Source organism: Panthera uncia (genome assembly GCF_023721935.1).
Source record: "Panthera uncia isolate 11264 chromosome C1 unlocalized genomic scaffold, Puncia_PCG_1.0 HiC_scaffold_3, whole genome shotgun sequence".
NCBI lineage: Eukaryota > Metazoa > Chordata > Mammalia > Carnivora > Felidae > Panthera > Panthera uncia.
Window position 1 is genome coordinate 63,627,484 of NW_026057584.1, and position 27,841 is coordinate 63,655,324.

General features: G+C 42.8%; 1 protein-coding gene across 7 annotated transcripts in view; it reads left to right on the forward strand.

The window, feature by feature from the left end:
- Positions 1–27,841, forward strand: part of STK39 (serine/threonine kinase 39) — a 317,745-nt gene that overhangs the window by 41,915 nt on the left and 247,989 nt on the right. For all 7 annotated transcript variants that reach the window (XR_007454486.1, XM_049616066.1, XM_049616064.1 and 4 more), the window contains exon 2: positions 17,263–17,375. Coding sequence is in view for 6 of the 7 variants with exons in the window: in XM_049616066.1 (XP_049472023.1) it covers positions 17,263–17,375 (113 nt within the window). In the remaining variant the exon portion in view is untranslated. The remainder of the gene's footprint in view (positions 1–17,262; positions 17,376–27,841) is intronic.

Sequence of the window (27,841 nt, forward strand, 5' to 3'; positions counted from 1 at the left end):
ACCAATTCAGGAACCCAGGCTGGGAAAATCTCCTTGTTCATTGGCTGATGGAATTGTGATTTGGGGTGGGGAAGGAAGGTTGGAGGGCTGTAGTGTTTATTCTCAGTGGGGGTTAGGGGAGGCTTTGGGGAAAAAGAAGTGAAATGGCGGACGGGATTTCTCCCGGCTTCAAATTGCAGTCTTTTAGGAATGGGATAAAAACGACCAGATTCCATCCACTTGCAAATTATTTGTGTCTAGTTTCTCTCTTCTTTTGTTGAACTGTGCCAGGGAACCTAGAATATTGGCCATATTCATATTTTACAGAGTTTCTTTTTTGCAGCTGAGGATGGTGTGTGGGGGGGATGGCTCACTGAGTGGGCCCGTGATGATCAGCGCTTGCTAACTCCTGAACTGAATGTTTGTAGTTTCTTGACATAATGACAAAATAAACGTCCCAGGTTTGCCCAGAAATACATTTCACTGCTTCTCCTTGCCGCAGTTCTGGGTCTGTATGTGTTCTCAGAGAAATACCTTTCTGTGGGATACATTTTACCCACACTTTTCCGTTAGGCACAGCGTCTCCCTGCTAGCTTAAGGTTTGGCCTCTGTGGTGTGGGCTGTGAATCCAAAATATTTAAAAAGAAAATCTTGGAAGGAATTTCCGTCATTTATTTAATAAATGAAAGTGTGAGGTAGAAATTAAAAGTCAACTGGGGAGTGTAGTTGGAAAATGTAAACCATGTGGGACGTGCAGTTTTAACTCCTTGTTGGTATTCTGCGTCCCCCCCCCCCCAAGAACTCTTTTAAGTCCTGTCAGTTGAATTTATTGAGTTTGAAACTGTGAACGTGAATCTTACATCAAAAGTGTATAGACCAAGAGTCAGGTTGTCCTGGGTTGGTGTTTTTCAATCCCACACATAGATTGTTAGTAAGTCTTAGCCTACCTGAGCTACAGGAAATTGTTCTGTCTGATATTAGGTCTCTGAGCCCATGGCAGGTAGAAATTTCCGTGTATTTCATCATTATAAAACTAAGTAGAGGAAATTTAATTATTTATAAACCGGTACAAAAATAAAAGGTGAAAAAAATCATTAAATGCAGCACTTAACAAAATAGAAAGTGAATGTTTAATTAATGTTAAACGGTAGTAGAAAATGAGAAAGAATCTGCTTAACTGAATGTTTTTTTTTTTATTCCAGTTTTAACTTATGGTATCCTTTAAATGCATTCGTTTTGGAGTTGAGGGTAGAATGGTAGTTGGGTATATGCTTGTGTCCTGTAGACACAAAGGGTTATCCCTTTGAAATTATTATACAAAACTGAGAGAAAGGAGGATTCGAGTGCGCAGTCTTAGGGCTAACGGCGATAGTTTATGGTTCAGTAACCTGTTGGGATGTTGTATTGCAACTAGTGTAATTATAAACATGTTTTAGAAACATGAGGGGTGCCTGGTGGGCTTGGTCGGTTAAGTGTCCAACTTCAGCTCAGGGCATGAACTTGCAGTTTGTGGGTTAGGGCCCTGCATCGGGGTTCTCTGTGCTGACAGCTCAGAGCCTGGAGCCTGCTTAGGATTCTGTCTCCCTCTCTCGCTCTCTGCCCCTCCACTGCTCTCTCCCTCTCAAAAAAAGTGTGCTGAGTTCTGAGACTAGTGACATAGCATTTAATATTGCCAGTGATTGCTTTTTTTTGTTTTTTTTCCCCCTGCTTAATCAGGTGTAGCCCTTCTCACTTCTTAAATATTTTGATAACAGAGTTTTTGAGACATAGATTTAAAAAACCCAGGAAAATATTACTTTAAAGATCAAGAGAGAAACTAAGGTAGATGGAAAATGGAACACTATTTCATTGGCCCTGCTTGGTCACTTCGCTTCTCTCTGGAGAATATGAGGAATTGTAATGCATGTCAGATACCATCGTGAAACATGATACGATGTCCAGAGACTCTCATAGCCCAGACACTTCCAAGACCCTGCTGACAGCTTCATTATTTCAAGCAATACTGGATATGGCTGAATACCAGTTGTCCAAAGAATTTGGACGTCCTTTTGGATTTTTTGTCCAGTGTAAGTCTTGGCAGAAGATGTGAAAGTCTGCATTGACATAATGCTAAAATACAGGGAATCATCATGGAATTCTTTAAAGTGGTGCTTCTTACCGGTGACTTTGAAGTACGATACAGTGTGTAAAACTGAACAGTTGTTTTAGTTACCCAGGATCGAGTTAAGGGGTCCCATGATGGGATCTTGCCTGTAGAATGCCATCTCTTTTTCTTCTTCAGACATTCTTCTGAAATGGTTGGTTGGACTCACAGGCTAAGGATAGTGAGTAAAATACATGGAAAAGGTGACATTCTGGTGTCCTAGGCTTTTGGGAGTCTCCACAGAGAGGCTGTTGCTGGCTTCCTTTTAAAGCTGAGAACAAACTTGAGTTGTGTCAGCCCCATCTCATGTCTGCTACACGGTACATCCCTTTAAGTATTAGAGTATCAAGGGGTATATTAAACATTTTCTGAAGTTAAAGCCCCCTGAAGCTCCCCTTGCCCCTCTGCTACTTTTAGCACTGCCTAAAATACAATGCCAGAGCAAAGACTCTGGGGGACAGCTGGGAGAGTGGCGATGACATAGCATGTCACACTTTTTAACCATGCCTTGAGGGGTTAGGAAGCCTTAAAGAAAAGATACCTTTAGAATACAGGATGGTGTTCTCTCTCTAGGTGACATTTATTTGTGTCATATATTTATGTAGTTACCCACACATGTTTAAATACAGGAAAACTATTTTAAGGTAGGACTGTACTTAAAGCATTCAGAGCTGTCTCCTGCAGTGTTTCATCTGTGGACGCTTACCTAGTGAAGACTGATAAGACTTTGGCAAAATCGACAGTGCGGAGAAGGTGATGGTCCTCTAAGTCCGTATTCCATTCACTCATTAAAAAACAAAACAAAAACGAAGACAGTGCACACTCTATGGTGCAGGTTCAGCCCATTTCCTGTTGTGCTTTGTGAGTTAGTCTAGTATCCTAGGTAAATAATCCCTCAATGAAATTGATGTATTTCTTTTTACTCACTTGGTTTGGCAAATCATTGACAGATAAATGATTTTATAAGCAATTTAATGAGTTTACAGTGACTTTATAAGAGCCTTGAAGCTTCTGGGTTTGGCATTGTTTTAGCTTTTATTTGTACCAAAGGTGGGTGATCCCTTTGAAATTATTATACAAAACTGAGAGAAAGGAGGATTTGAGTGCCCAGTCTTAGGGCTAACGGCGATAGTTTATGGTTCAGTAACCTGTTGGGATGTTGTGTTGCCACTAGTGTAATTAAAAACATGTTTTAGAAACATGAGGGGTGCCTGGTGGGCTTGGTCGGTTAAGTGTCCAACTTCAGCTCAGGGCATGAGCTTGCAGTTTGTGGGTTAGGGCCCTGCATCGGGGTTCTCTGTGCTGACAGCTCAGAGCCTGGAGCCTGCTTAGGATTCTGTCTCCCTCTCTCGCTCTCTGCCCCTCCCCTGCTCTCTCTCTAAAAAAATAAACATTTAAAAAAATTTAGAAACATGAAAAAATGTTTACAGTCTAACTCACAATGAAAACAACAGAACATGGAGCCATAATTACTATGACTATATGTATGTGTATGTGTGTGTGTCTGAATAAGGAGTATTTCATGCAATCATGAAATAGTTGTGTTTGGGTAATGAGATTTAAAAAATTATTTAGCATACTCTTTGTCATTGCTGTTTAGCATGGTTTAATTATAAAGAAGGGAGGAAGAAAGCTTTCATTGGGCTGGTTAATTATTTCTTTTGAGGCTCCAAAAGAAAAAGAGTGGGATGGACAAAAAAAAAGCCTCCAAATACCAAATATTTATATTTCTTTTTCTGGTTTTAAAAAATGTTTCTTCATAGGAGGCAGTACACACAAATATTCATTTGTAGGAAAAGACTGAACAATTCTTTTTTCCCTGAAAACATCTCTTGAATATGCGGAAACGCACCCGCCTCCCTTGCTTGCCTCTTCCCTGTAAATGGGGGCTGGGCGCAGCCTGGTTGCCACATCAGGCCCCTGCATCCTCACCCTTCGTGTTCTTGACTTTGGAGGTTGGTTGAGCACATGCATGGTGGCCCAAGCTTTTTAAATTATCCTCGGGAATAAGCAGAATGTGTTCGGGTGGAGGGATAGCTCTGGTGGTAGGGTTTTGGAAAGGGTGAAGGTGAACAAAGAATCAAGTCTATTTGTTATAAAATGCAGTGATGATTATTGTGGAGGTGATCATGCGTGCAGTTTTTTATTTCCTAAATGCCCTCCCCCCTCCCCCCCCCCCCCCCTCCCGCCGAGTTAACATCTAATCAGTCAGCAAATCCTGTGGCTCTACCTCCAAATAGATCCCTAATCCAGTCACGTTTCTCCCTTTCCTCTTCATTCACCCTAGCTTTGGCCATTAATTTGTGCCTGCACATCTCTGGCAACTGCCTAACCAATCAAGCTGTATCTGCTCTTGCCTCACATTTACAACCTTATGTTAGAGTAGCCAGAATGAGCATTATAAAATGTGAGCTAGTAGTTCTTGCCAAAATTCTCCAGAGCACTTACTTTGGCCTGTAGAGCTCTCTTCTGTGTGTTTATTTCCCTGCCTACTGGTCCGACCATCTCTTTTTCCACCTGCCCTCTCCATCAAGAGCTCTAACCACACTACCCTTTTCTCTGTCCCTTGAGCTCTCCAGACTCATTTCCTGCCTCAGGCCCTTTGCATGTGTCGCCCCTCTTCTTGGGATGTTCCACCCACAGATCTTTGTGGCTCCTTCTCATCAGCCCAGATGTCACCACCTCAGAGAGGCTTCCCTGCCCATCATAGCTCCAATGATCTTTCCACAAATTGCTGTAATATGTTTTATTTTGTCATAGCACTTATCACAGAATCAAAGTCTTATTCATGATTTTTGAAACGGTCTAGGCCTGTCACTTCAACAAAAATGTAAACTCTTGGAGGGCACGCACTTTTTGCTCTCTGCCTCTTTTCCAGCAACTTAAATAGTGGCCAGTGTCTTCTTAGAAGCTCGATAAAGTCTTTTAAATAAATAAACAGACATGTAGTCTTTGTCATGTGATCGAGCAATAAGTTGAAGTTTGTTTCAACTCCAAGATGCTATTATTCTATGTGTATCGAAGGCACTATTGCAGTTGTGCGCAGTTGTAGGTAGATCATGCGCTTTTGGGTGTTCTTCCCACTCCATTCCCATTAATGCCAGTGGAGTTGTTATAAGCTCTGTAGCCATTTTGGTGTCCTGACTGGGACTGGTATGGGTGAAGTAATGTGAAGCTAATGGATACACGAGGGGACTGAATGTGAAACAGGGGCGTTTTCAGGACTTTGGTCCATACACTAGCGCTGGTGGGCCAACAGCTTGGAGCCTAGACCCGAGGCCCTGGCCGATAGGTTTTCCTTAAATTACGTGCAGGAGAGGTCATCTTGACAGTGAACAAAAGCACATTAAGAACGCAGGTAAACTGCCTTCTGAGAGCTTAGAGTTCAAGGTAGGGAGACATTAGTTAACCACAAACTTGACGGCAAACACAGAAAACTAAACACTTCCTATCATTTGTTGAGGAAACGACACAGGAAGGAGATGAAGGAGTTTCTCTCTTAGAAGATCAACTTAACAAGTACGTACCAATCAAAGCAGTCTCGCTGTTTAGAACGAGGTGCCAAGTGGATGACTACATGTCATATTGCAGCTCATGCCATCCTTTAGCAGCCCTCCACAGACCACACATCTGCTTCCAGTTAGAGATGTGGTGGTCGATCTGGGGACCCGTGCCTCATGCCGGAGAGAGTACTCCCAAGAAACAAAGTTACTGTTTGTAATCATCCCTTTTCTTGAAATATCACACCAGGTAATCTGTATATGTTGAATTCAGACATAGTAGTGTTACTATAAAGTTTAATTCTTTAACGTATGTGAAATACAAGCATTTACAGTGACCTGGCTGTTCACCTTTGTTTACGTGTACCCTTAGTTACCCATAATATTTGGGGAATCATGTTTTTTGGATTAATGGAATACATTTCCAGGTAACTGGAGCCCAAGTTAATTTCAGCCACAGTTGCTGGAAATAGTTTTGAAGTTAAATTACACTTCGTCTCCTGAGGCAAGAAAGTAGAGTTGGCCTCATCTTTCATTTGTAGCCAGTTTCTGAAAATGTACCTGCAAAATCAAATAATAAACTTAAATGTTAAGGAGAAGAGTGTTGAATCTTCATTTCTGAAGAACTAAATACACATACAGTTACTAAGTAGGGTTCCCTGGAGAGGGATTTGCTCTCTCTGGACTCCTGCCGTTCAGGGAGCCCCTTCCCCAGGCTGGTTGGTGCCTCTTATCCTGGACTCCCCGGGCATATGCTTTCCTATGCCGCACTTCCCAGGCAGCCACAGGGTATGGGGAGGTGGGTCGGGAGGTTCCTAGACTTTCTGCTCCTTTGTTAGGAGCAGGGCACCTGGCACCTTCATGGTGATTTGGGTCAGCTGCCTCCCCTGTGCTCTAGCAATTCAAAGTGTGGTCCATGGAGCAGCTGTGTCGTATCACCCGGGAGCTCCCGCCCCAGATCTCCTGAGTCAGCATCTACAGTTTCATGGGACACCCAGGTGACCCCTCCATTGTCTGCACATTTTCCAATTCCTACATAGTTCTCTAGTATTTTGGCCCCCAGCCTCAAACCAGGGGAGGGAGCGTTCTCTTCATGTCCCACCAGGCTCCCCCTGATGGCACCGTGGGATCCTTGCAGGCGCTTCCTTGTGGGGACCCGTGGGCTCCACCGGTGGAGGCAGGGATTGACAGCATGCTGCTGCTTCCCTCAGGGCCTTAGTGGTGAGAAGTGCCCTTTGTGGGGCACTTCTTCATCTTCTTTGTCACTTAGCTGTGCTCTGGGCCCCTTGGGATTGAGGAGACGTTGCTTTCCACCACTCTGAACCTTGGCATTCTTGTAATTAGAACTCCCTTGTACCTCTCTTCTGCTGTCGTTTCAGACTGTGGCATCATCCCCCACCGTCTAGGTGAAGAGCATGTCAAGAGAAAAGGGCAGGAAGACCTCTACCCTTTAGGGTTGCCCTTACCTCCTCTCGTGTGGCATATCTTGGGGGAGAACCTCAGGTTGCCAGTGGAGACCAGATAAACAGGAGTGGGATTATGAGTAAAGTCAAATCAGATGGAGAGGTGTGTGTGTGTGGGGGGGGGTGGCATTAACATGAGTGGACGTTTTTTTCCCCTCTGTCCTTGAGCTAGGAGAATCGTTACTTGTTGCCTCATGGATGTGGTAGCCATGGATATTTACCAGAGAAGTGGATCTTGAACAAAGAATCATTTCCTTGCATAATTTTCTGTACACCCAATCATTGTAGCATAAAAATTAGTTGTCAGTGCTGGCTACCAGGAATAGGGTTGCAAGAGGTGAAGTTAACTTCACAGGAAACTAAGTATCGGGGCTCTGTGGGAACAGAGGTGATCCCAGGGGAAGGGGATAAAAAGACATTTTTTAAAGAAACTTATAGTAGATCTAGTTTCTATCCAGGTGTCTGGGATAATCATACTGTTGATAATATTAATACAGTCAAAACATAGTTAGCTACTTATGTGCCAGACACGTTCATTTATATTGTTACGTTTTTATGTATTATCTCACGTAATATTTACAGCCATCCTGTGAGCTAGTTACAATTGTCATTTCCTTTTTATAATTAAGGAAACTGAGGCACAGATGTACAAAGCAACTTGTCTAAGGTCATATAGCTGGTAGGGCTGTCTGGCCCTAGACCCCTACTCATAACTACTACGTGACCAAAAGACAATAGGATGGGGCAAGGGACCCCTGGGTGGCTCAGTTGGTTAAGCATCCGACTCTTAATTTTGGCTCAGGTCATGATCTCACGGTTCACGAATTTGAGCTCCACATTGGGCTCTTTGCTGACAGTGCAGAACCTGCAGAGGGATTCTCTCCTTCACTCTCTGCCCCTCCCCCACCCCCACTCTCTCAAAATAAAGTTTAAAAAAAAAACTGTTAAAAAAAAAATAGAATGGGGCTGGGTTAGGGTTGTAAGTACAGAGTGAACATTTTGGGAGTGTTAGATATTAAAAGGGTCATTTTAGGAATTGTGTTTGGAAACAGAATGAACAAGAATTAAAAGAACAAGGCTGGCCCTTGCTAGGCGGAGCTTGGAATAGGCACCAACCTCTTGTTGGAGCTGATGGACATCATACTCCCTTGGCTCCTTATTAAGTGATTGTCTCTAAGCACCAGACAGACCTTCCTAGATGGGCTTGTGTGTTGGGCTGTTACTCAGCAAACTACATTCCTCCTCTGCCTACTGTTTCCTCGTTAAGCTCTGCTACTAGGGGCTGCTGGAGGGCTTCTGGGAGGCTGGAGGAGGCAGAAGGGACATGATTCATTCCATTTCTTTGCTGTGCTTGTCAGCCTCGTTCCAGAAAGGGTCTTTCACTCTGCTAGCCACCGTTGGTACCTGTCTCCAGCTCCTTGCTACATCCTAGAACCAACCTCCTGGACCCCTTGGAGACTCCATCACCTGGCCGTCCTCAGAAGTTTGAGTCCCAGCCCTGCGTGGACCTTCACAGAGGGTCCTGAGAGGCCAGCCACCTGTCCCTCAGAGGTCTGGTCCCAGCTCTGTGGGTCTCCTCCTCTCAACTGTTAGATTCTGATAACCCCACTTCCTCCCTTTGATTCCCCACTGTGCCCCCCTCCCCACCTCCAGCGGTGGGAGCTACTTCCTGCAGTTTTGCTCTATTACTCAGTCTTCTCATTTGTTTATATCAAATAGTATCAGTTGCAATACCTAGCATTGTTTCTATATTTCTAACTGGCCTCTGACTGATAAATCTTCCTGTGTCCTGGCAGGGGAGGGGAGAGGCAAGCTGATACCCAGAAACCATGTTTTTCAAATTTGAGAGTATAGGGGGCTCACCAGAGAGGCTTGTTAAGTAGAACATATCCCTCCAGTTTAAAAAATTTTTTTTCAACGTTTTTTATTTATTTTTGGGACAGAGAGAGACAGAGCATGAACGGGGGAGGGGCAGAGAGAGAGAAGGAGACACAGAATCGGAAACAGGCTCCAGGCTCCGAGCCATCAGCCCAGAGCCTGACGCGGGGCTCGAACTCACGGACCGCGAGATCGTGACCTGGCTGAAGTCGGACGCTTAACCGACTGCGCCACCCAGGCGCCCCCATATCCCTCCAGTTTTAATCATTCTGATGCAATAGGTTGGATATGGGCTGTTTTTGAAACAGACATCTTAGATGTTCCTGATGTAGTTACTCTGTCTCAGAGGCTTTGAGAAAATCTACCCCAATCCAGGGCCTTCTCATGGGGCTATTTCTTAGGTCTGGGCTTTTCCTGGGGTCTAGAAACAAATTTTACTAATTTTTTTATAGGATGGGTGCTATATGCTAATCTTTGTCCCAAGGCCCCCAAGGTTGTACATTGCCCCTGGAGGCTGAACAGCCAACCTTGTTTAGCCCAGTGAGCTAGGATACAATTAACTGGGAGAAAGGAGCTTTTTCCCTTAATTGTGCATTGTCCACTTGTCAGGCCTGGCACATCCAGGTTGGTGTCCATTTAGAGAGGTTCCTTTTTCTTGTTCGTACAAAGGCAACATGCGTGTAGCTGACATAGGATGGATGGGACTGACCTTGAAGTAGAGACAGCCCCTTCTTTTTCATGTGCAGCCTTTCCCGTTTCCAGGTGGCTTAAGGTTGGAGCAGTGAGGAATGGGAGACACCCATTAGAACAGGACACTTGTGTCTTTTGGCCTTTGCCAGTGGGTGTATCTGTTTATCTGTATGAATAGCAGTGGACATTCCTCTGTGGAATGTTGGCTTCCGTTTGATTGATTTAATCAGTAGAATGAGTGGGTTTTGCTGGGAGGGGTTGAATTGCCCCCTCAGAGCAGAACAGGAAGTTTTTCAATCCTGCCAGATCATGGGGCTTTGGGTTTGCAGGGGACAAGGACTTGACTTCGACCTTTAAATGAATATAAAAAATCCAGTTCGCTCTGCAGGAATGTGTCCCTCTTGCAGTCCAGGGCCTGACGCAGTGGTTCCTGGGGCGGATTTGGAGGACTGCTGGTGGCTCCGTCACCTCTTCACACTGTTACGTGTTTTATGTCACTACTTTATTCTCAGGTGGAATCATCAGAGGCCCTACTGTATTAGCTTTTGCCTCATTTTGTGTAGCTCCTTTGTGCTGATCGGTGGCCCGAGGATTCAGTTTTTAAAAACTGAGGTTCCTGACCCATTCTGGTGGCACACTGCTCTTCAGTATGAGCTTTCCTGTGACATTTGACTCCAAAATTAAAACAGGTGTTCTGCGGATCAGAAATGACTTCAGGCAGATAGGCTCCCTAGGCCTGTTCTTGAAGTTAACTGCCACTATCCACCGACTGCCTACTCAGAACACACACGACGAGCGGTTCAGAGATAACAACTTGAGTAAAATTGCACTTCCTCCTCGCTTCTACATTGTATAGTCGGCCAGGGCCTGGTGTTCTTTGTGTAGAACACAGCTTCACCTCCCTTGTGGATAGGTGGCCTCCCCAGGGATGGGTTGACGTGAGTTTTGATTCACTTAGCAAACGCTTATTGAAGGCCTCCTGCTCCAGGCAGGGACCTCATAGGAAGGGCTGATTTGAGGAGTAATACGGCAGAGGAAGAGCGCTCCAGGCTCGTGGAAGTGCTAGGATGAGGCCGCACCGGTCCTGGTCCTCGGGAGCAGAGAGGAAATGACTAACTCACCTGCGGTTGTTGGAGAAGGCAGGTCTCAGGCGATTCCCCACCAATCTCTGGGGCTAGGTTGTCAAAAGCACCTGCCCCTTGGAAAGAGGATGTTCTTTTTCTTAGCAAATAAATGCACATTCACAGAGAAAGACATTTCCTCCAAGTCAGCATCAGGGCTAGAATCCTAGAAGAGTTTAAGCTTTAAGGGGTCTGACCCCTAAATGAGTGCTCTTCAGACTAATAAAGTTTTTTTTTTTTAAACTGGCAAGTAATCATATTCAAAGAGTGCTTTTTTTTAATCTACTGTATATCATTAAGAAAACAGAAAATGTCTATGAGTAAATCCCAGTATGAATCATATTGAATTCAATGGGAGTCTGTTTTTTTAATAATTCCTCATCATGTACTTACCACTCCTCTTTAACCAGATGCCTAGAATTTACTTACCCCCCCATATTTATTATTGATTTTATTTATATCAGGTAATCCCAATCCATGTACTTTCTGAATTTAGTAAGTGTAGTACAGGGTTTGTTTGTTGTTGTTTTTTTCCCCCTAATTGTTGCTTTAGATGTAGCTTGAGGTCCAAGGTGAGTTTATTGACATTCTCTTCAATTTGATTCCACATCCCAGTTCCCCTCTATCTCTCTTAAGATCAGATCCCCAGGCTACTTTTTGTTTTTCTGTGGCATTATCAGATGGTTCTTGCTGAGTTATATACAAGTGCTGCTTTTCTTTGGTGAGGTCTGTGACCTCTAAAGGTTCCAACAAGCCAGGCTTTCTCGGGTAAGTTACCGTAGTTTGTCCAGATCAGTGGTGAAAGGTAAAGATATTTGCTCAGTGGTCATTTCTCCACCTCACCCTGGTTGCCTGCCTGCCTGTCCTTCTTGCCTTCCTCCCTTCCTCCCTCCCTCCCTCCCTCCCTTCCTCCCTTCCTCCCTTCCTCCCTTCCTCCCTTCCTCCCTTCCTCCCTTCTCTCCTTCCATCTGTGTGAGCTCTGAATCTCCTCTAGCAATCCCAGAAGGTGGGTCTACCAACTGGTTCTTTTGATGGAGGCAGAAATCCGTAACTCAGGAGGGTCCCCTGCTTGTAGCTTCCTTGAGAAACGTGGCCTTGCTGTGTGCTGCCTGGTGTATACACGCAGTCTGTACCCTTTATACACACAGGCTTAGCAGTAGTGTCTTGTTTTGTTAAGGAATCCATAATAGCGAATTACACATAACCCCTGTCTCATTGTTTCTGTTCTGTGTGTTTGACTTGAAAGCTTATTGTGCTGTTCCTTTCACGTAGGATGCACCAAATGACAGGCAAATAGCCCTGAGAGTTTTCTCTTTGTGGGAAATAGTAGGACGAGGTGGATGGTAACATGGTGACATGTAATAAATCAGTTTGGGCCCGTGTCCTGAGTATGTGCATATGTTACGCTGAATCAAATGTGATCATTTTTGATCTGGAAGAATGGCAACTTCATATGTGTAAGCTAATAACTTAAAAACTGGACCATCAGGTAAGGAAGGGTGCACCTTTGAAGCCAAATAGTAGTAACACGGGGAGGCAAAATACAGAGTGCAGCAAGCTTTTATGTGATTCGTAATGCTTTTGTATTTAAAAACATTAATTGCTAACCTTATCATATTAGGAGGTCTCAAGCAAAATTCTGAGTTTTCAGCTTCTCTGCAAAAATTGGAATCTTGCTGTGCTAGGTCAGCAAGCTTCCGTGGTGACATTAGTGGAGGCACAATGGCAGCTGTGCCCCTGCAGAACTCACATGTGTGTCCATTCACTCACTGGCCAGCTTCTGGCTCTCGTGTGACCTTGACTGGCCTCGTGGGCTTTGAGGTTGGGCACATGATATAAATAGAACACATAGAGTAAGTTGGATAAACAGAGAATTGGAAGGAGTCATCTGCCGGACCAAAGCCATTTGTTTGGTTTACTATCTACCACCAACCAGCACATCCAAAAAGAAAGCCTGATACAGCTCTGGACACTACTCACTGAGGAGGGACAGGGAAGCGTAATTAAAGAGTTCTTTCCTGTGCTAAGAGATGGGCAAACTCTTGTTAAAAGTTTTGGCTTGGTGCTCCTCATTTAAGTAGGATGTGATGACAGCTTCCTTCCACCGGCCACCATTCATGTTATAGGCTAATATATCTATTTTGTTTATTTTTAAAATCCTGACATACTCAGGAGAGGTTACTGGACAATTGACCACATCCTAACTTTAACATAAGGAAATATATATTAGTCTAATATATATAAGTCTTTAACATAAAGACTAAAACATATATTTTTGGAGCACCTGGGTGGCCCAGTCGGTTACGTGTCAGACTTTGGCTCAGGTAATGATCTCGAGGTTCGTGGGTTTGAGCCCCACATCCGACTCTGTGCTGACCACTCAGAGCCTCAGGCCTGCTTCGGATTCGGTGTCTCCCTCTCTCTCTCTGCCTCTCCCACGTTCATGCTCTTTCTCTTTCAAAAATAAACATTAAAAAATTTTTTTAATAAAGACTAATACATATATTTTAAAGTACCAGATCTTTATTGCTACATTATTCATATTGGGCGGAAAACTGGAAATAAAGAGAAGACTGATCAATAGAAGAAGGGCTGAATAAATTATGTTACACCAACATCATGAAATATGTAGCAATGCAACAACAAATTGGCAGGACACCAGTTGACTTGGAGGGATGTCCCTGAATAGTATACTAACTTAAGATTTAATTAGTACTTCCTGTGTAGGAACAGTTCTAAGGGCTTTCCATGCATTAACTCATTTGATCCTCATAGCTGCCCTTTGAGCCCTGTGAGCCCATCATACAAATGAAGAAATTGAGGCATGGAGAAGTTAAGTAAATCATCCAAGGATAAGCATTTGTTTGTTTTTTATTTTTAAAAATGTTTTTATTTTATTTTTGAGAGAGAGTGAGGGCAAGTGGGGGAGGTCAGAGAGAGGGCGGTGGGGAACAGAGGATCCCAAGCAGGCTCCATGCTGAAAGCAGAGTGCAATGCAGGACTCAAACTCAAAAATCTGAGCCATGAGATCATGACCTGAGCTGAAGTCAGATGCTCAACTGACTGAGCCACTCAGGTGCCCCCAAGGATAAGCATTCAGTATGTGGCAGGCCTAGGTTATGAACTCATGCAATCCAGATTGAGATTTTTAAAAATGATTTTTAGGTTATGTATCAAAGTACATTATAAGTAATAAGTTTAGCTATAGGATATTAATTCATAGCTATTTCAGAATTCTCTGGATTCTTCTATTTTATTATGTTCAACTCATTATGTTGTCTCAGACCTTAGAAATCACTTAGTCCTCTGGTTTTCAAAGTTAGCCCTCCTCTTTCCCTCTTTAAACCAAGTCAATCTTCCTGGTAAGCAGAATGATACTTAGTACTGACATGGAACGGCTTTGCCTTCTCTTTTGCCCTGGGGTGAGTGCAAACTATAGATACAGTTTATGTCCTTTGCATTGCAGGTACAGAAATGCATTGCAGAGAGAGCGCCTAATGTTCATTGAGTTGATGTTTCCAGGGATGTAATTAGGCCTCACAGGTAGATTTTATTATGCCCATTAAGGAAACTGAGCTTTAGAAATTAGGAAACAGGAAATTGTTACCAGAGTTGCATAGAATGTTTATTGAACCTTCTCTTCTAGGGTCTTCCTTACCTAAGGTTTGGGAGCTACTGTGGCCTACCGGAGGCCCTTCAGTTGAATGTTGTCTTAGCTAGCGCTTAACTCGATTAGGCAGCTGTTGAGAATGTCTAATTTGTAGGGCATTATTTACCACAGGTGATAGTGGGGCAGTGACGTAGATGGATAATGAAGGGCTTTTTTGTATTAATCAGCTTGGGCTCCTGTAACAAAACACTGTGGCCTGGGTGCCTCAAACAACGGGAATTTATTTCTCACAGAAGTCCAGATCAGGGTGCTTTCTGGTGAGAGTGCTCCTCCCTTCTCTTTCTCAACCATAATGCCAGGGACTGGACTTGACTGTCCTTAAGGCTTCCTGCCCCTCACTCATTGCTCTTGATCTCTCTTGTGGTTGAAGGCAATCTTTGGAGTCAAAGCGGTCTAAATCGACCAGCGGGTGGTTGCGCGTGTTCATGCTATGGCAGTCATCTCAGGTGCGTTCTCCCTAGAGATGAGAAGGTGCCACTTGTTTTCCAGCCACTCACAGTTGTTAAGTAATAGCAACTCTGAGGTTGTTCAACTCTATACAAGACTTTCCCTACCGCTGCCTCTCTTTCCAGAATTCTTATTTTTGTCCACATGCTTGCATATGTCTGTGGAAGGCAGGAGACTTTTTTTTTATAGTCAAGGACTTAAAAGACTATGGGAGGCAGTCCCCTTTTACAGGCACTTGTGTTATCCCTTCTGGGAATCTGTTTTCATCTTTCCTGTTTTTCAGTTCCACTGCTTTGAAGTGTTCTGGGATGTGGATTAAGGATGGAAAGTGGAATTGGGGAGAGTTTTACAACAGGTAGAGCTGAGAATGGCTTCCCATCAGCAGCTCGTTAAAGATGTTTGTTGATTTCTCTGCTGGATACCAGGCCCTGTGCTAACCAGCTACTTATCACTTTCTCTGTGGCTCCGCCAGTGATGGTCTCTTGTTCTGGAGACCTTGACTGGAAAGTACACTTTGCTATCAGCAGGGCTCTTTGTAGTATTTGGCTCTGATATCTAGAGCATTCTGGATTGAACCCAGCATGCTGTGATCTGCAGGGCCGAGGACGATGTGGTAGGACTTGGAATAGAAGCTGATGGAGCAGGCAGTGAGATTAGGGACAGGGAGGCCCTTTTAACGACCTCTGACAACAGCACTCTGTCCTTGAACGAGAGAGTAAGGCTCACTTGAATCTTCCCTCTAGGTGGTTTCTCTTTTGTTCAAGCATGGAGGACATTTTTTTCTGGTCCTATAAGGCCAGGACAAGTGAGGAAGGGAAATGTGGGCTCTGGCCTATGGGAAGCAGGGAAGAGCATGGAGCTTGGAGTCTGGCAGACTGACTCAGACCCCGGCCCAGGCACTTGGCTGCGTGGGCAAGTTTTCCAAGTCCCAGTGTTCTCACATATAAAATGAGGCTAGGAACAAAAAGTGAACAGGCTTGTAATGACAATTATTGCATGAGTAGAGATACCATACAGGGGGTGGTTAGTATATGGAGATTTTCTTTCCCAATGAACACAGGTTGGACTTCCTCGAATGGGAGTCTTGAATTTTTGGAGCTTAGGGTGATCTGCTTGGGATACCAGGTCAGGGGGCCAGAGCTGACGTTGAGACCACAGGAGGAAAGAAAGGGCAGAATCTCAGCTCTGAAGACACCCCCTTGGGCACTTCCTTGGCGTGGGAAAGTGTTGACTTGTACTAGAAATGTCATCCCTGTCTGTCACATCTGTAAGGAAAGCGAATACTGATCTCCCTTCCGTATTGCCCAAAGCTGCCCCCGCCCACATCTTATGATATTTGATGAGTCATTCGAGAAGTAGCCCTGGAAGAAAGGCTTTAAGGAGAAAGGTCGATGGTCAGATCTGACCCTCTTTTACACAGTCCTGGGCCTAGGCTGTTTCTCTCCTTGGCAGTCTTGCAGGGGTAGAGGATTTATGTGATCAGAAGGAGGGTTTTGGTATTCTTTGCAGAAGTGAGATGCCTTAACCCAGAGGTCTTTTTGCCCCCGTGGAATATAAATCGGATTAGGAGCTCTTTGTGCTCTGCCACAAATCACTACACGTCTACATTTTGCTCTTATAAAATATGGATAATGACATGACTCTGTCTCCTAGGAGTTTGAGTGCATTAGCTAACGATCATGAAACCTTAGAAATAGGAAATTCATATGAATGCCGAGAGCTTTTGTAATTACACATTTGCATCACTCGCTTGGCATCCTTGAAAGTCGTGCTTTCAACACGAGAATACTTGGGTTGATTCCTGTTCTTCTAATTGTAGAGCAAGCGCAGAAGAAAGAAGCTCAAAGAACACTCAGAGCAGATAAGTTGTCACAGCATCTCGTGGAAACCCTGAAGTAGCTCAAGCTGTAGTGGTTTGGCTTGGGCTGAAGTGGAAGAAGAGCTTGAGATATTTTAAGGGCACTGAAGTTAGAGAATACTGGGAGCCAAGGATGGTAATGGCCTCCACGCAGTGTTGTGCTCAGACGCTCATGTCTCTTGTCCCTGTGACCTCAGACCCGTCACTTGGTCAGCCTTTGTCCTGGGCAGCAATACACCTGCCATATGAAAGTGGGCTTTTTCGATGTGGGTCGCCCTCCTGGGTACAGATACTGTTTTTGTAGCCTGTAGAACAGTCCACATTTTCCCTTTCCTCCCACAGAGGATTATTTTCAGATTTAGAAACTCTTCACAAAGATGTCAAAAGGTAATGTTCTGAATACCTTGAGGAGAAGACTTTTTAAAAAATAGGTATTTGTTTATGAAGGGGGTTACGAACATTAACCAGACAGCATGCCCCTTGATAGCTGATGCTGTTTTTATTTCGTTTCAGGCAGTGGAGCTACTGCTGTGGTCCAGGCTGCCCTTTGCAAGCCCAGGCAAGAACGCGTAGCCATAAAGCGGATCAACTTGGAAAAATGCCAGACCAGTATGGATGAGCTATTAGTAAGTAAAAAAGCGGAGGATCCCTGCTGGTTGCTCCTCGTCACTTATGGGTGTGTGGAGATGGGCCAGAGAAACAGGAGAAAGGAGAGCAAAGGCAGCTTGGTGTTCTCTCCTATTTGGACACACGTGTTTCTTGGAAAGCAGCCCACACCGCGTTTCCTCCCCTGCTTAATTATATCGTACCTGATGATGGTGTTGTATAGCGTGTGACTTACTTTGCTTTGACAAGCAGGATTTTGTTCAGTCCTCATAATTCCGGGGTGGGGATGGTCTCAGTGCTGACGACTCTATTTTGGAAAAGCAGGGAGCAGACGCAGTTAGCTGACCTAAGGCCACGTGATACTGCAAGTGCCGAGCCGGGTGGAGAGCTTCTGGCCCTCTGTCTAGAATCACGACACAAACAGGAATTACTCTCCAAACAGTTTGTCGGTCATTGTGCCTTTCAGAAATTACAAAATGACCTACGCATTTCAGTTATTCAGAATACTGCAGGGTGGCTTGGGTTTGGCTGACAAGAGCAGTCTGTTTCTCGTACGTGGCACCGTGTACCTCTTACTCTAAATGAAGTACGTACGTTACGTAAATGATTGGAGCTTTTCAGTGTGGGTATGACTATAGTAGCACTGGTTGGTTGCAGGAACATTTGCTCTTGGCTTAACTGACTCATTATTAAATGAACAGCTTGGCAAATGGTTATTAGTTGCCCGGCAAACTGTGAAGGGTTTGAGAGTTTAATCTCATAAATATAGTTGTCCTTCTGCCTGCCAATTTTCTTTTTTTTTCCTTTTGGCCATTTATTTGAGGATAATAGGAAACTGCAGCGGAGGAGTTAACTGATTGGTTATCCCAACCCTAATCCCAGGACAAATATTAGTACGACAGCTCCACACAAGCTACAAAGTATAATGACATTTGGCTCCAAATGAAGAAGCCTTTTGTTGTGTTCTACATTGGGAATGGAATGCCATTAACAAGAGCTTTTTGTCTTTACTCAGAATATAGCTTTTATTTCAGGCTTAATTACAGCACACTATAGTATAAATTAAGTACAAGGGTAAAGCTGTACTTTTCCAGATCTGTTTGGCCTCACATTTTAAATTAGGCTACACAAGGCATAGATTTCACTGGGATTGAAGCGACAGATTGCCAGCTAACTCAGATTAAAGGAAGGGCTACCACGATTTAATGTTAATTTCAGAAAGAAAGGAAGAAAGGAAGGAAAGAAGAAAGAAAGAAAGGAAAGAGAAAGAAAGAAACAGAGGGAGGGAGGGAGAAGGAGGAAGGGAGGAAGGAAGAAAACGCCCCAAATTCACAGAATTTGCATGTATTTAAGGCTTTTTACCTTCTTCAAAATATCAGCTGTGCTTTGCTCTTACTGAAATTATTGCTGCATCCTTCTGTTGCTTGTGATCACAGCGACCAATAAAATTGTGCCTTCGTCACCTGACCAATTTTGAAGGTCACTTTTCCCAAGTGGAAAAAGCACTTAACAAACTGTGGGGAGAGTCGGGTCCTGCTTCTGCCACCAACTTATTTTCTACCTTTGGTCAAGTCATCTAACTGTACTGCACTATTTAGAAAGAGAGATGGGTTGGAAAATCTCTAAGATCCCTTTATAGGTGTCCTCAGATTCTGGGTCTATACTGAGTACACACTAATTAAAAAAAAAAAAAAAAAAGATTGGAGAGTACATTTCCATATGCCCTGTCTGGAAATACCACTCACAAATTTGCTCGTGATGATTATATTTGATTGTGGTGCTCTGTTGGAGGTCCCATGGCCATCCTGTTGGTACCAGCAGAATATTTACACACGGTCTGTATGAGGCCTGTGCGCATTTGTGTCTGACAATTCCAGAACCAGCCTTCTGGGCAGAGGCAGTGGTTCCTGATCTCTACCAAGCCCCAAACTGCCCCAGGCCTCCACGTTCTCCCTCTGTTGGCTTCTCATCAGCAGTCCGCTGCCAGCAATGGAAGTTACAGGAGGGTCCTAGTGGAGGCAGCAGGGTGGGGGAGAATGGAGGGGAGGGTGGGCAGTCCACGCCCTTTCCTGTTTCCCTGAGAGCAGGACCAGTAACAGTGGCATTTGGAGATAGTGCTTGTAATTTGGGCATAGCTGCACATGTAAGGACTGGGGCTTTTCTGGCTTTGTGCTTGTCTCCGTTAATCTGAGGTTTTAGGAGTTATGAGTTTGCTTATTAGCAGTTAGTTTATTTATCTCATTCTTTTCCCCCTCTTAGTTCCCATGTTGTGTTAAGAAAGCATAGTATATGTGTATAATTATCCACTTTTCATTTAAAAGGTGTATTGATTTCTTGTGTCGATCTTTCCTTAACCTGGAACCTTTGAGCTTTTGATGTCTTGATATTTCTAGAGATGGGGGGCGGGGAATGGCTGTGGTCCTTTAGGATGTTTGTCCTTTGCAAACAAAAAGAAATGGAACTTACAGTATGGACTACCTAATGTTGCCAGGCTTTGTGGCCCAGCTGTTGGCACACAAGATTGTGTGGAGCGAAGTTGGTGTAATCCTTTTGATTTCTAATACTGCTGTTGCTCGTACTTTCATTATCTCTGCGGGTTCACATTTTGGCAGTGTTTGGACATCCGGCATCCTAATAATCCTTTAATTCCCTGTGTGTGTATGTGTGTGTGTGCACATTATGTATAGGTCAGTGCTCTGCATCATTTCACAAACTGTGCCATGTGTTAACTGGAAGCCATTGTTCTTGTAAGAAACAATGGCCACTGGAATCCTTATCTTGTGAGTGTTATGTCATAGAAGTCACAGTTATCAACTATTTGCTGGCAGTTAGAACATCTGCCTCCCCTACTGAAACTGTATCGCCTCCCACTTCCTACCCTCTGTCCTGTCCCTGCCCCCTTGTCCCAACTCCCATAGGAAAGTGGGGTTTACACTCACAGGGCAGATGGACAATCTGTCAGATTCTGTGCTCATGTGGAGTTTATTTTAGGTTTGGCTGATGAAGGGTTCAAATGGTCATGATTTTTCTTTTTTTTTAGCATTTTTTTTTAAGTTTATTTATTTTGAGAGAGGGAGAGAGAGCGCATGTATGCACGTGCACTTGCACAAGGGGGCAGAGAGGGAGGGAGAGAGAGAGAATCCCAAGCAGGCTCCGTGCTGTCAGCACAGAGCCCGATGTGGTGCCCAAACTCACAAACCGTGAGATCATGACTTGAGCAGAAATCAAGAGTTGGACACTTAGCTGCCTGAGCCACCCAGACGTCCCAGGTGGTCATGATTTCTGAAGCTATCGTCTCTGAGAATGAAGGGAAGAAGTATTAGATGAAATCATTGGTGCTAAATTTAAATTGGTAATTTAAGTAAAATTTATATTGTTGAAATGAGTACTGTAATATTCCTCAATGATAATTTGGTTCCAGATCTCATGTATATACATTTAGTAATTTATTTGGTAAATATTTAATGAGTTTCTACATTGTGCTTAGGCCCATTAGAAGGATGGGTTTTGGGTGTGTATATAGGACAACAAAGGCATATGCTCATCTTCATGGCAATTAGGTTAGAAAACCCTAGAACAAATGTTTTTCTTGGCATCACATGAAGAGCATTTAGTTAATCTAATTCTTGTTCTATGCATTCTTTTAAGTTTTCATGTATGTTGTAGAGTTTGGCCTGTAACTATATCCTAATCTCTTTAGGTATGATGATTTGGTGGTTAATTTTCCAGGAGGCAGGGGATGTTACTTGTATGTTCTGTATTTCTGACCACTCCAACCTAGAGGCTTTGGTAATTTCTGAGATTTGCTAATCCCACATTTTTTTTTTTTTTTAATCCCGCAGTGGTGTAAATGACTATAATAGGCTAACACTCTCTGGGAGGTATTTATAGTTTTAGAGCAGAACTTGTGGACTGTGTGATTATTAAACCCTACTAGGTGCTAGACACTGAGCCAGGCGATGGGAAAACAAAGATGATTTCTGTTTTTTGGGGAGCCTGGGGACTGGTAAATGAGTTTCTTCATTTTTATTTTGGGTTGGTGAGCTTTTTGAGCTAAGGATAGCTTTCTACACTTTTTCCATCTAGACATGGCTTAACAGAATATAGACAGATTCTCTAGTGTGCATTCCTTGCTTTTCAGTAGGAATTTAAGGCTTCCTAAATGGGTCTGATCCACTGTCATGCCAACTAGTATATTTTATGTGAAGGTGGCCTTGAGGTTTCTTGAAAGAGCTTAGTTCTCTCGTTTGTGGTCAGCCTCAGAGGTTAGGGATGCTGCTCAAGGGCCCACTTACTTCCCTTAAAATCTATTTCATGAGTGAAGAATTAACCTGTTCTTTCTGAACTCATCTTTTGGTCTCTGTCACCAGGTGACAGTTCCATAAATGTGACATAGTCGTCCTTCCTTTCATTCGTCTTAAAACCCACTTTTTCCAACCTTCAGGGAACTCTTCATTATTTTTACCCAGGGACTGATGAACATTTTGATTCATCACCTTACTTGACTTCATGATTTTTAGACTTTAGCCATATCCTCAATGTGTTTTCTCTGGACTAGAGCTCTCATATTTTTAGTCTTGTCTTTGGTACCTAGTCACAGAAAACTCAGTAGCATTTTCTCATTCCTTCATATACATCAATGCTCTCAAAACATACCGTTTAATTCTTAGGGACAGGAATGCTATGTGTGTAAGAGAGACCCTGGCCCTGGGGCCAGGCAAAGTGCTTGTTTCTTCAAAGAAAAAAAAAAAAAGGTCCATTGTGTGATTCTATTATGAAATAATATGTAGTGATCATTAAAATATGGTAGTATATGATGGGTGACAAATGTGAGCAAAATTGTTTCAAAAAGCAACGGCTACCCGTGATTGCTGAAACTTGTGATGGAGGGAGAATTGCTTCCTGGGTCAGAGGGCCCGGGTCTTCACTTGGATCGTGGACTTGAGACGAATCATTTATACCTCAGTCTTTTCATTTGTTCAGTGAGGAATTCTGCTTGATGGCAAAACTTATTTTTATCACCGAAGTCTATGGTTCTGTGTATTTAAAAATCAATTCTTTTAATGAAGTTACTTTTAAAAATTACTTGCAGAAAAACACTGATTACTAGCAAATTATGCTTATAATTCAGGATAGAGTCAAGTCACTCCAGTGTTACAGGGTAACAGTAACATTCCACTGTAAGTGCATAGATTGGGGTACATAGGGTGCCATCTGTGTCTCCTGTGTACATAATGAAAGAGCCTCTCAGCCTCCAACCGGAAAGAATCTGGCATTTGCCCTTCTCTTCCTATATCATTTCTGTAAGGATATTTTGCTGTATTTCATGGATACGATTCATAGATAAATCGAGAGCTTACTTTCCTCAGAACAAAGCCCCTGCCCTCATTTTGCTTTTCTGCCATAATGTTATTTCTTATTTCTTTTGATCTGCTCTTTTCTTTCTACTCATCTCTCCCTTTCTCTCTACTCTCTTTATTTGTCTTTAGAGGAATAAATCAACTATGATTTGTAGGTTATTTTGGAGAATAAAGCTTTAGATGTTTATTTTGCCTAATGGTCATTTGAGAGAATAGTTTAATTATCCCCTAATAGTTTAGTTATCTGACATAGGCTTCTCTCATACTTATTTAAAAATAAATTACAATTATTTGGGACCTCTGAGCAGTTCTTCTAGCTAGAAGGGGTTTTCCCCCTTTTAATTGAGATTTAGAAAATTAAAATTTTTTTACGTTTATTTATTTTTGAGAGAGACATAGAAAGGGAGGGAGAGGTAGAGAGAGAGGGAGACACAGAATCTGAAGCAGACTCCAGGCTCTGAGCTGTCAGCACAGACCCCGACACAGGGCTCGAACTCATGAGCTGCAAGATCATGACCTGAGCCAAAGTCGGAAGCATAACCGACTGAGCCACCCAGGCTTCCCAAGGTTTAAAAAATTAAAAAAAATTTTTTTCCCTGCATTTTTGCCTAATGTCTGTAATTGTGTTCATACTTTTGTAAGCCTTGCTTATTGTAGAAAAAAATTATACTGGTTTGAGGATGTCAGCCTAAAAAGCTGGAAACTATAATGTGTGTTTTCCTTATTATATAAATGAAAGTATTTTTCCATGCTTTTTGAACAAAAGAATTTTTTAATTAGTAGATTAATTATTCATATCCCAGCTCATTAGTGCTTCACCATACGTGGTAATGAATTGCATTTGGCTGTTTCTTGTAGAATCTTTTATACCAAGGGTATAGCATTAAAATACAAGTGTATTTTACTGAATGTACTATTTTGAGCATTTCAGGTCTCAAATATTAAATTATTTTACTTAGTTTTGTAATTATTTTCATACACTTTGGTGTTTGTTTTTACCAAAGTATAATCCAGCTGAGGGCAGGATTAGGAATGGGAGATTTTTGGATATTTTGAAGACATACATTTTTAAGAAATTAGAGAATATTACATATGCAAAACTAATTTATTTTTACAGCTCTAAAGTTACATTAGCTGGCGTGTGATTCGTAGAACCAAATTCATAGAATTTGGAACGTGAAATTTAAATGTTATAGTTGATTCAGGTAATAAACATACTAGTTGAATTTACTTTTAGGTCAATTTTTATACATGTGTTAGAAATGGCTTGCTGGGGTGGGTGCCTGCGTGGCTCCATCGGTTGAGTGTCCGACTTCGGCTCAGGTCATAATCTCACAGTTCGTGGGTTCAAGCCCTGCATGGGGCTCTGTGCTGAGAGCTCAGAGCCTGGAGCCTGCTTCAAATTCTGTGTCTCTCTCTCTCTCTGCCCCTCCCCTGTTAATGCTCTGTCTCTCTCCAAAAATGAATAAACATTGAAAAAAATTAAAAAAAAAAAAAAAGAAATGGCTTGCTAAAATGTTTAACATCTCATTTTTTCCCCAAAGAGTAAACAGAAATGAATATTGTAAGGACACATGTTTCTGAACTTACATGTGCTTAGTAACAGAGAGACCCAGTACATACTCATTTTCAGAGTAGGAGAAAATGGGGAAAGCACACTTAGATTGAATACAACTTTAGTTACATCTTGTTTATTTTTTATACCTCCCTTTTACCATCCTTCTGGAAAATGTTATTGGCTTGGGTTGAGACCAAGGATTTTGTTCTTTCCTCTGTTATCTTCTTTGTTTTGGTTTGGTTATTTCCACAATTAATTAGCTGCTGTGGAAACAGAAGGACTGTGGAACAGTCAGAGAGAAGGTCTGAGCGTGTTGGGTAGGGCTCTGGCTGCTTCTGCAGGAGGGCTGTTCCCTGGCAGACCCCAGGCTGCACACTGGCCCCCAGCGTGGGACGGGGGGCACCACAAAAAAAGAAAAAGACACACTTGACCTCACATTCTCATTGTTTGGTGATGAAGCCAAATAGAGCAGCTGTGCTAAAAGTTGGCCTGGAGGTTTCCAGCAACATAAATTGGCGGACAAGAAAAATTCTTCCTGTTTCTGTTTTTAATGAAGTCTTTGACTTGACTTTTTCCAAGACTCCCAATCGTAGTCAATTAAGTGATCAAACAGCTGTTATTGATAGCTGAATCTGATTCAGATTCCATGACGGCCAACTTAAGAGCTTCCGGAACTCATAGGGCATCCTCTTACTGTTTGCTGAAGAACCTCTTAGCCAACAGTGGGAGAAATTGGGTTCCTCCCCATTGGGTTTTCCTATAGTATTTCAACATCACACTTTGATTCTTCCCTTCCTTTCCCTCTCCTTGTTTCTTTTGAAGAAAACAACTATACCGACAGTTTCTTACGTTTCCAAGTAAAATTCTTCTTTTTTGTTTGGACAGTTTTTGCAGGGTGCCCAACTTTGTGACATCATCACCAAGCCGGGAGGCTCTGGGATGTGCATTCTCTTCTGCCAGCAAGTAGATGTTTACCCTTTGTGATTCCCCTGCTGATTTCGAGGGATTTACCCACTCTCCAACTCCCATGACACTCTACCTTTTGTTTTAAATACTTCTCTGCCAACACTGAGTAAGGCCGTCAGGGAATTTCTGCTCCCCTTTTCCTAATTTCTTTTTTTAAGCTTATTTATTTATTTTGAGAGAAACAGAGACAGCATGGGTAGGGGAGGGGCAGAGAGAGGGAGAGAGAGAGAGAGAGAGAGAGAGAGAGAGAATCCCACACAGGCTCTGCACTGCCAGCACAGAGCCTAACGCGGGGCTTGAACCCACAAAACTGCAAGACGATGACCTGAGTCGAAACCAAGAGTGGGGCGCTCAAGTGACTTGAGCCACCCTGGCCCCTCCTTCTCCTAATTTCTTAAAAAATATTTCCCTGTCTTATCTAGACTTTTCCCATTTCTAATCCTGTCTTCAATGGACTTCACTTGGATAAACACAGATACCAAGTCCTATAAAAATAACTACAAAACTAAATGGCAAGGAACAATGGTTGATACATTTGGGTACAAGTCGAAATATTTCACTTAACGTTTTTTAAAGTAGGTTTTTCCCTTTTGATACTCTTCTTTGAAAAGAGGTAAGAGTTTGCTGCACATGTGATACATAGTTTTTTACATTGAAAGACCTGATACTGACATTTGCCTGATTGAAAATGACAGTCCAAAAAAAATACATTGCTCTTGTAACAACTTTGTCAATCTTTTCTTGTCTGACATTTGAGATCATAGAAATTTATGGGTTTTGTTTTTGTCTTTGTTTTAATTCTGCCACTTACAGTATCGGGCTATTTATGAATATTAGGTTACCCTTCATGATGGTGCTGTTATGGAATTGTTATGGAATTGCAAGCTGGAGAATGACTTTCTGAAAAGTGTTATTTAACGTGGTTACCCTCACCATTTAAGGAGTTCTTAAAATGCCTGCAGAATGTTGCATACATTTTAAAAGATGTATCTGGTTATCTCTTGCATTTGGAAATATAGGTTTCATTTGATAGTATTTGTAAATCATACATATTTTCCCCTTTTTAAAGGATTAAAAGTTGCAGTGTGGAAGTATGCCTGAGAGGTAGGTGTTTCTCTCAGTGTTTCATTGAAGGAATGATGCATCTTAGTGCCTAGCTTGAAAACAGTAGTTCTCAACCTTGGCCGAACATTAGAATCACCTAGGAGCTTTTGAAAATTTTCATTCCCAGCCTCTTATCCTAAACCAATTTGCATCAGCATCTCTGGGGCTAGGCTCCAGGCCCTAGTATTTTTTAAAGCTACCCAGGTGATTTCAATGTGCAGCCAAGGTTAAAAACCACTGCTCTAGAATAAAGTTAGAAATAACATCTTCTCAGATTTAACTGCACATGATTTTGGAGGCTGAGAAATTTGATTCCTAACTAAGGCTGAGTGGGATATTTTGCCACCAATATCAGATGAAGAAGAATTTATTTAGGATTTACATAAGCTGTGAAAATATGCTAATTTGGTTAAGTGTAGTTTATTATTTTGAATTCAGAATCCATTTAAACTGTTTCTTTTCTGTAATGAAATTTCTTTCAGTACTTTGTGAATCTCCTGGTTTTAGGAACAAAAGACACTAGGCTTTAACTTTTCCTAATTATTATATCTTCAAACTCTTTTCTGTGCTCTGTGTTTTTTTATTTTTGTTTTTAAAAGATTTTATTTTTTAAGTAACCTCTGCACCCAACGTGGGGCTTGAACTTACAACCCTGAGATCAGGAGTTGCACACTCTGCCCACAGAGCCAGGCGGGTGCCCCTATGCTAGGTGTTTTGAACCCTTTGCATAAGTATATGTTAGGCTCCTTATCACAAAAGGGCTTGAGGCGGTGTACCAGGATGCATGAAATATGACAGGGTGGTATGAATTAAACACGGGGTGAAGCACTTAGGAAAACTCCTGTGGGAGACAACGTAGAGTCAGGAATAAAGCTACAGACTCGTGGCCCAGTGACCTATACACACATTACAGACTCTTAGAGCTGGCAGGACACACGGAGCACGTTCTGTGATTGATGTTTCTGTAGGGCAGGGTAGGCGCTGCTGCCAGCGTCTGTCTCCGTTTCTTTGAGGTTGAGTCAGGAATTTGGGACACTTGAGGTAAGTGATCAGTATGGGGTTGCTCATCTGCAGAGAAGGAACCGAGACATTGAGAGGCTGTCTTTTAACGCTTGTGTTATGTGCTAGGCATCCTGCGAGGAGTGCTGTAGGTCTCGTTTCACTTCTTTCACAAAAATCCTATGTAGACGGCATTAATAATCTCCTTTTATGACAGGACACTGAGGTTCAAGGACATGGGGTAACCTGCCGGGGTAATCGGGCTGCTCAGTGGCTTAGCCAAGCTTCCAAGCCAGCCCTGTCTTAGGAGTTTAGCTCTTCCTCAGTGGCTCCCAACCCTGTGAACCACAGTTCTTGCTTGTCCTCAGTATGGTTTATAGGAGAAGGTTTTTTTCTTCCTTCCTCCCTTCCTTCCTTCCCTCCTTCCTCCCCTTCCTCCCTCCCTCCTTTCTTTCTTTCTTTCTTTCTTTCTTTCTTTCTTTCTTTCTTTCTTTCTTTC